We start from the raw sequence: 8,862 nt of genomic DNA on the forward strand, positions 1-8,862 counted from the left end.
AGGTGGTAGAGCCGGTGTGGCATTCACTGGCCTTTGTGACCAGGACCAGCTAGGGCTTGCTGATGAAGTCTCCCCAATTCCTCCATCTTCAGCTCCAGGTGGGAGGCACAGTAGGCTTGGAGCAGGGAGACTGGCCAGCCTGTGTTTCAGGAATGAAGTTAGACTGTTGTTTCCGTCTCTACACTGTGTTTCCGTGTCCATATCACTATGCCTGGTACCCAGGGCGTCCTCAGCCCTGTCGCTGGAGTGGAACAGACAGTAAGTACATTCCCACAGGGGAGAGCACTGAGTTGTGCTCCTTTGTAGAGAGCCAGGAGGATTTCCACGACTAACAAAGGCTTTTTGTAGTTGACAACAATGATTGCAAACCTGTACATTACGTAACAATCTACAGTTATTTGTGTAACCTCCAGCAACATTTCAAGGCAGGTGTTGTCAACATCTCTGTTTTAGAGCTCAGAGGAATTTAGAGGCCTGTCCAAAACTATGTGGCTCAAAGCAGGCAAAGCCCAGTGTCAAGTCTGTGGACTCCCAGGCCGACTCCCAGGCAGAGTTCGAATTTGCATGCTGCATTCCAGAAGCTGATAATGCCACTGCAAAGGCAGACCCTGCTGAGGTGTGGGATTCCAAGACCAGCTCTCCCCACCTGACTAATCTGTGAGTATGGAACCTAGAGAGCTCAACAAACAGGTTGTGAAGGCTGAGTATTGTGTGTGTTGGCACAGCGTGCTCAGGAGCCCGAGTCTAGCAAGTACCCATCCTCTTACCTGTCGGATGAATCGGTCAGATCCCAGATTCACCATCAGCGCCTGAGAAAAGTAGTCATTAGCGGAGTGGCTCAGGGCGTGAGTCCCGCAATGCCCTCTGCCAGGCCTCCAGACCTCCCAGGTTCCCAGGGTCAGATAACAGGAGGAACTCCTGCCGGGCACAGACCTCCCAGGGAGAAAGGATAAGAGCCTGGTAAAGAGGCCCAGGGGTCACAAATAAGATCCCAGCACCTGCTTCCCCTCCACCCTTCCCCCCTACTGGTTCCCCCAGGTGGCCCACCTCCTCCACAGGCAGCTCCTTCAGTTTGGGGAGGGAGCTGGAGAGCAGGCCAACCAGGAAGGGGGTAGGACAGCAGACGATGTCAATCATGGAGGCCGGGAGGACAGGAATGAAGGTGTGCTGCCAGGAGAAGGGGTAGAGCAAGGCCACCACCGCGTGGGAGCAGCTGGAGAGGGTACTGATGGGCAGACAGACAGAGAGACAGCGCACCTGAGCCCAAGCCCAGGACCTTAGAGCTTGCTGGAGGCTCAGGACAGCCTTTAATCCTAAACCTCCCAGTGCAACAAAAATGCTAATGGGGGTCAGGGACCCTGCAGACTAGTGAAGTCCCCACCTTCCCACTGTGGAGGGCCTCAAGGACAACACTATTACTCTCTTTGCGAACTGCACCTACAAACAGCCATGAAGGTATGCAGCAACTGCAGGCCAGTCATCTGACAAAGATCTGGAAAAGGGCTGTCTCGGGTTCGGGGGCACACCAATGGGCCTGTGGCTGAGGAGGCAGAAGGTTTTGTAAACTCCTAGGGCCAGTGAATGCGGATCCTGGGTACCCTCTCCTATCCTATAACAGAACTAGGTGAGAGGGACAAAGAACTTGTGGAAAACCTAAAACATCAGCAACGGAACATGAGCTGGCTGGACCTACCCCTCCCCTCTCCAGCCAGAGGCAGACCTCAAGCAGAACAGGAAGGACATCTTTTCTAAGACCCTAAATTGGCAGAACTTGAATACCCAGCCAGGACAAGAAGAGGACAAGAACAAGACCCTGGGATCTTCCCTCCCAGAATGGTCCTGGAATGTGCTCAGAGGCAGCTGCAACCACAGGAAACAATAGCTGTATTCACAGCCCCATGGGAGCTGGGCTGGGGGGCGGGTGGCAAAGAGGAGGCTCAGCCCTGAATTAAAGGGTAGAACCTTCAAGAAAAGAAACCTCATGGTCCAGGCTCTTTTCGGAGCCATTAAGGTCAGGCCAGGCCAGGGCACCAAAGCTGCGCAGTCAGGGGCTTTGTTGGCTGACAATGACCATGGCTGGCACACAGCAGGGACCTCTTAGAGCTGCTGTACTCAGCTCATTCCAGCTGCTGGGCTGGATTTCTTCACAAGGGCCTCATGGGCCCACAAAACTGTGAGATACAGAAGCACTGAGCCTGTGACGGGAACAAGTGAGGGGCAGTTTTCCTTTCTAATCCCTGGCACTCTCTGGAAAAGTCAGCAGCCCTGGTTTTTCTTCCTCCTTTCTTATTCTGGGCTGAGGATGGGCCTGCATTCCTGCCCCGATGAGGGCAATCGAGAGTTCCTTTTTAGGGCTCCTCTCAACTACCCCCTCATACATACGTAATGAAATACCCCAGGGATTCAGGACCTAGCGGAGGATAGACCAGAAGGGGGATTTTCCTTCACTGCCCTCCTCTCAGCACCTGACATTAAGGTGGCTTAATGAATGTCCAACTGATCACTCTACAGAAAGCACTGCTTAGGATGGATTATTCTTTGAACAAAAGAGTATATAACATGTTGCCAGGAACCCATTGTTGTTGTAGGAGTTATTAAATTATTTTAGGCAGATAAAGAGGAAAAATTTTCATTTCTTTTAAAGCAGCTCCCAAAATGTTTCTCGTCTAGAAGGAAAGCCTGGCTCTCAGAGTTGGGCAGGCAACCTTTGATATGCAAATACAGACCATTAGAAACTGGGTCCACTCAACATGGACCCACTGCTATCCTCTTGCCTTTGCCCCAACATGTGCCAACAACATGGCTGCCCTGCACATCCCCACGTGTGTAGAACATCATGGCACCCTGCATTTGCATATTCTTTTTTCTTTTTCTTTTTTTCTACCTAACTAGTGTGCTAAATATTTGCATATTAAAAGGCTAGGGTGGGAGGGCCAGCTTTTTCCAGGGTCTCCATCAATGACAGGCCTGGTCAAAGCAATCCCCTAAGCCCTATGCAAATCAAACGCCCCCTCCTCCAGCCTTCTTATAAAACTGGCTGGTATCCGTAGCACTTGGGGTTCCGTTCCCTCTCTCAGCTCTGGAGCCCCCCTCCCTCTGTCTCTACACTGGGGAGCTCCTGCCTTCTTCTCACTTCCTTCTTGCCTTTTAAAGTCTCTGCTCCTTAAAACCACTCCACGTGTGTCTGTATCATTTTATCTAAAGCAGCATAAGAACCAAAAACCCTAGTGTTCCTCTACTCATCGGAGCCAAATCACTGTCCCTGCCTGTCTCACCCCCACCTACCCTGACATAAACTTTTGTTTTTTAAACCTTGGCTGTCTAGGAGAGCTCCAATTTCTTCCTTCCTAGAATGCTTCACGTCCAGTGACCATCACTTCTGCCACCCCTCTCATGGCCACAACCAGACCTTCTCAACATCTCTACCTCTAAAATCCTAGATGCCAGCGTTTCAGATCAAGACTTGTGACCCATCCAACTCTTTTCTTACTCCTCCTAAACCAGCTTCCTCACTGCCCTGGCACCTCCAGGCCCTGCACATCGTCTGTCCCCGTGTGGGCTGGCCAGCCTTCCTCACCCACTCTCCTCTCTGCACCTCAATGCCCGCACCACATCCTCCTCCCCAGCCCTCCCAATGCCCAGCCCCGGGCCACTGCAACCAGCGCCTTCTCCAGGGACACCCTCCACAGGACCCTCACTGGCTGGCTCAGCATTGCTCACACTGTCCCGGTCAGTGTCCTTGCCCCTTCCTCACAGCTGCTCTTTCCTCAAACTCAGCATCCCACAGCGATGGCTCTGCCTCCCCCTCCAGAAGAAACGCAACTATCCGCCAAAAATCTCACTCAGTTTCTTACCTTTCCCCTGTACCTATACCAGCACCTGCTCAGTCTTGGATGTTACAAAGTAAGAAACACCCCTCCCTCTTCCCTCAGGCCAAGCCCTCCACAGAGTTCTTGATCCCACCATCTGTGTGCTCCCAAACCCTGCTGCCTCACCCACCCATGAGTGCTACCTTTCCATCTAGTCTTTATCTCCCTACACACAGCCCCACGCCAGCACCGGTCTCCAGCACACGCTCAGCCTCCTACACACTTGCTGATTCACTTGTGGGCGTGCCTTCCCCCGCTCCGCTCTTCTTCCTTGCCCATCTGGGCCCTACCTGAGCTTATCTGCCACAAAAATGACCCGGCGCTCCAGCAGCAGCGAGGCAAAGATTCGGATGAGCTGGCGCACACTGAGGCAGGTGAAAAGGCACTCAAAGTCCACGTGCTCCAGCCGCGAGTCCATGGGCCGCCGCAGTTCTAACACCTGCAGGAGAGCGATGGGAAAGCGGGTCGGGCCTGGCCAAGTGGGTGCCGCCCTCTGGCCCTCCACAAAGCAACTGGAGGCTGCTTTCCCCTTCCCATCTGCTCTTTTCCAGGTCTCTCATCTACCCTGCTATGCAGTGAACCCCTCTTCTCGGCCCTTTGGACTAGGGCTCTCCTCTCCTAACACTCACACACCTGGCCTCTGGCCCAGAGGGCTGCCTATGAACATGGGAAGGCTCTAGAAGGAAGGGGTTGAGGGACTATCCATCAGGAACTCAGGAAGGGAAGAGGGCTGACTGCTCTAGAGATAGGGAGACGCAGGGAACCACACAGCCACAACGCTGGGGTCCTCCTGCCCCTCTCCCCAGGCAAAGGTCTAAGCCCCCAATGCTGACTAGACCCCACTGCTCTCCAGGTCACGAAGAGCAGCATCTCCGCATCTCGGGACTGTATTCCCAGCCACCTCTGGAAAGAATGCTGGTGTCCTTGCTGCCATGTCCCCTCCCTTTCCTGCTAGAAAGAGTTTTCTTCCAGAGGCGGTTTGTCCTGCCATCTGGCCTTTATCTCCATCACCCTCAGTCCTGTGCCAGGCAAAAGGAAAACACAAGCAAAGGGCTGGCCATTCTGCACCCTTGCCAGGAAGCAAGACTATCTAATCAGGGCCGGGCCTAGCCCTCTTCCCTCCAAACGCTGCTCTCAAGGTCAGCGCTAAGGCTCAGAGAGCCACTTCTCTGGGGGCAGTCATGGGGGTGGAACGTAGTGAGTGACCCCAGTGCTGAGGGCAGGAGGGACTGCTGACACTCAGGCCATGCCAAAGCAGCTGTCCCTGGGGTCTGCCTGGCCTCATCCTTGGTCCTACAGCAGGTATGTGCAGCACAGATGTGCAGGTCCTGAAAACTAGGGGAGACACCAGTTCTCTCTCACTGCCCTATGGCGTCACAGGCAATGCCCCCACCTCATCTCACTTGTTCCTCAGAGTCTAAGCAAGTGAAAGAGTTCTAACTCCTAACTTTGATGCCCCAGAGAAGCATCAAAATGGGCACAGGGCACGGTGACTCTCTGTGTGCACTGTCTCCCATCTGATGGTGAACTTCCAGAAGGCCCAGAGATCCAACGGATGTTGGGTACACCCCAAATGGTCAGTGAATATGGGCTTAAGGAATGCAGTACCAGATGACACCAGAGCCCTTTATACCTGCTCCAGGCCCTGTCCCCACCCCAAAAGTCGCAAGCTCCCTGAATGCAACCCAACAGGCTCTGCTCTCCAGGACCCAGCCCCAGTCCCTACGGTCCCTGGGGCCCAACCCTCCCCTTTCCCCAGGGATTGAGAATTCACACAGGCTGCTCCCATGTCCCTGCCTCTTTCCATGCATGCCTGCCTTCAAAGAGATCAAGCCCGGGGGCTGAAGGAGCCGAGCAGTCACAGCCTGGGAGTCCGGTGCCAGGACAGAGGCAGGTGTGACCAGAATCTGCACAGCAGCAGGCAGGACATCTAGGAGGGCAGCCAAGCTCATGTGGGTGGGGTGGGATCAGGGGAGTCTCTCAGCACGAGGTACTGGACTCCCCAAAGAGAAAAGGGAAGTGTCTTCTAGGCGAAAGGAAGTAGGGCTGAGGGAACAGTGTCAAGTCAGCATGACGAGAGCCCAGTGAGATGGCCAGGGCCAGACACGAAGATCACCCAGGCATGATGCTGGGCTATCAGGGCAGGGTCACCTGTGCTGCACCCACACCCACCATGAAGCCTAAAGTTCCTCTAAACAACGGGGAGAAAAGAGGCAAGAAGAAAGCCTCCAGCTAGGATTTGCCACTGCTCAGCAAGCCTGGTATGCTTTTTTCGGTCAGTCCCCCTCCCACTCCCTACAACTTATTTATTTCTTCTTCTCTATCCTAGAACCCAACATCCACCTCTTACTTTCTAAGGTTGACCTTTCCTATTTTGATTTTTCTTTTGAGATGGAATCTCGCTTCGTCGCCCAGGCTGGAGTACAGTGGTGTGATCTTGGTTCACTGCGACCTTCACCTTCCCTGTTTGAGAGATTCTCCTGCCTTAGCCTCCTGAGTGGCTGGGATTACAGGTGCATGCCACCATACCTGGCTAATTTTTTTTTGTATTTTTGGAAGAGGTGGGGTTTCAACATGTTGGCCAGGCTGGTCTCGAACTCCCGACCTCAAGTGAACAACATGCCTCGGCCTCCCAAAGCATTGGGATTACAGGCGTGACCCATGGCACCCAGCCTGACCTTTTTTTTTTTTTTTTTTTTTTTCTTAAGACAGAGTTGTGCTCTGTCACCCAAGCTGGAGTGCAGTGCAACCTCTGCCTCCTGGTTTCAAGTGATTCTCCTGCCTTAGCCTCCCGAGTAGCTGGGATTACAGGTACCCGCCACCACGCCCAGCTAATTTTTGTATTTTTAGTAGAGACAGGGTTTCATCATATTGGCCAGGCTGGTCTTGAACTCCTGATCTTGTGATCTACCTGCCTCAGCTTCCCAAATTGCTGGGATTACAGGCATGAGCCACCGTGCCCAGCGTGACCTTTTCTATTTTGAGAAAATCAAAGCCATCAGAAGATAATCCAAAATCTACCAAGTCACTTCCTCCTATCCTAATAAAATCCAAGCCCTCCGTGGAGCCTAATACCCACATCTTCTCACTACACTCTGCTAGCCCCTCCTTTTCCTGCAGCTTGAACCTCTTCCTCTGGCGGCCACTCCCACCAGCATCCAGCCTGGGCAACATGGCGAAACCCTGTCTTTACAGAAAAGACAAAAATCAGCTGAGTGTGGTGGTATATGCCTTCAATCCCAGCTACTCAGGAGGCTGAAGCAGGGGGATCACTTGAGCCGGGAGACTGAGGCTGCAGAGAGCTGTGATAGCACCAGTGCACTCCTGCCTGAGTGGCAGAGTGAGGCCCTGTCTCAAAACAAAAGGAAATGAAAACATTTATCAGACCTTATCATATCCCTGCTTTAGATAAAATCCCAGAATCCTTAACTGGGCCTGGCAGGGACATCGTGATTGGGTTCTTGCCTGACAACCCACCCCTGCCCCCACTGTCAGCCCTCTGACCAGCACATGCACTTGCCCAACTTTTGCCTTTGCAGATGCTGGTTCCTCTACTTGGAATAATCTCCCATTCATATCCTTCTCTTTGTCTTCCTCCTCCCACTTCATGTAGTTGCCCCCACTCACCACTTAGATCTCTGGTAACATGTCACTTTCTCAGAGGAGACCTTCCCTGGCCCCGATTTAAAGCAGACCCCTTGTTCCACACTCTCATAGGGTCCTGTGCTTTCACTTGGCTCTTAACACATTTAGAAATTATGTATTTATATGTAAAAATGTTTATTATTATAATATTAGTATCTCCCACTAGACTACAAACTCCATGAGGACACAGCTGTGTCCCTCTAACTCTGACCCTGCGCTGAGGTCTGGCACAGTCCCTGATTCTGAGACAGCACACACTCAGTAACTGTTCAATAAATGAACAAAAGGAAGGCAGGTGGAATGCAGTGTTGTCCATATGGGTCAGAGAAGGCCCCTGGGAGGAGCGGAGAGCTGGGCATTCCTGTTGTTCACTGTTTTGATCCCTAGTGATTAGGTACACTAGGGACCAAATGTACATTCCTGTTGTTCACTGTTTTGGTCCATAGTGATTAGGTACACTGACATGGTTGAGCAAGGAGGGGCCACGATTTGCACCCTGCAAAGACTGTGACCTTGGCTAGCCAGGTCCCCCTGCCACCCCAGTCCGTAGCCTGAGAGAGGAGGCGGCAGAAATTCCTACCTCATTGCCAGCACCTGGCAGGAATGTCTTCACTTTGATGGTCTTCCCAGGGGCTGGGAAGGGTGACTCCATGAGACTTCTCATGAAAGGATAGACCAATGCGGCGGAGATCCCACGGCGGCGCTCCACCTCGTCTAGGACCTGTGCCCACCGCCAGCAGCCCAAAGAGGAAGGCTGTCAGGGCAGTGCCCTTCCCCTCCTCCTGGGCAGAGAAGAGGGCAGCCAAGCAGGGTGGCCCAGCCAAGAGGGCAGCTGACCAGGGTGGCCCAGAAGCTGGGAGAAGGGAAGGCAGTCTTGCCAGGATCTGCACACTCTACCCTTCCCATTTTCCTTGGCACTCAGTGACTTCTCTGTTCCCTAACTGGCCTTGCTTCAGTCCCCAAGGGTGCAGTAGCTGGGCAAAGGAAATACCACCCAAGAGTCAGCTCCCTGGGCGCTCCTGCTTCCCCAAGGACTCTGGCTCTGCTCAGGCCCAGGGTGGGCTGTGACAGGGGCAGACACTGCCAGCACAGGAGCTGGGGAAATGCCAGCTGGCTGGGTAGGGAGCCAGGCTGGGGAATAGGAGGGGGTCAGAGGCTCGCTGGTACTTGCTCCTACATTCTCTCTCCTGCTTGCTCACATTCACAGGTGGTTTTCTCATCTAAGCTGGCTGCAGATACTCCTGTGGGAGCTGTCAGCTAGGGGAGGGATGGGGGAGGGAGAGAAGGAAAAGGGAAGGGGAGGGGAGAGAGAGGGGAGGAGAAGGGGAGGGGGAGGGGAGGGAGAGGG

General features: G+C 53.4%; 1 protein-coding gene across 8 annotated transcripts in view; it reads right to left on the reverse strand.

Annotated features, from left to right (window-relative positions):
- Window positions 1-8,862, reverse strand: part of DENND2B (DENN domain containing 2B) — a 182,262-nt gene that overhangs the window by 4,868 nt on the left and 168,532 nt on the right. For 7 of the 8 annotated variants that reach the window (XM_032240679.1, XM_032240680.1, XM_032240682.1 and 4 more), the window contains 4 exons: window positions 8,095-8,235; window positions 4,160-4,308; window positions 1,048-1,225; window positions 768-809 (listed from right to left, as the gene is read on the reverse strand). In XM_032240679.1, coding sequence (XP_032096570.1) covers window positions 768-809; window positions 1,048-1,225; window positions 4,160-4,308; window positions 8,095-8,235 — 510 coding nt within the window. Of the gene's footprint in view, window positions 1-767; window positions 810-1,047; window positions 1,258-4,159; window positions 4,309-8,094; window positions 8,236-8,862 lie in introns of all 8 variants that reach the window. The other variant, XR_004257578.1, reaches the window with a different exon arrangement.

This window comes from Sapajus apella, unplaced genomic scaffold, assembly GCF_009761245.1.
Source record: "Sapajus apella isolate SASKATOON/1434 unplaced genomic scaffold, GSC_monkey_1.0 scaffold47, whole genome shotgun sequence".
Classification (NCBI taxonomy): domain Eukaryota; kingdom Metazoa; phylum Chordata; class Mammalia; order Primates; family Cebidae; genus Sapajus; species Sapajus apella.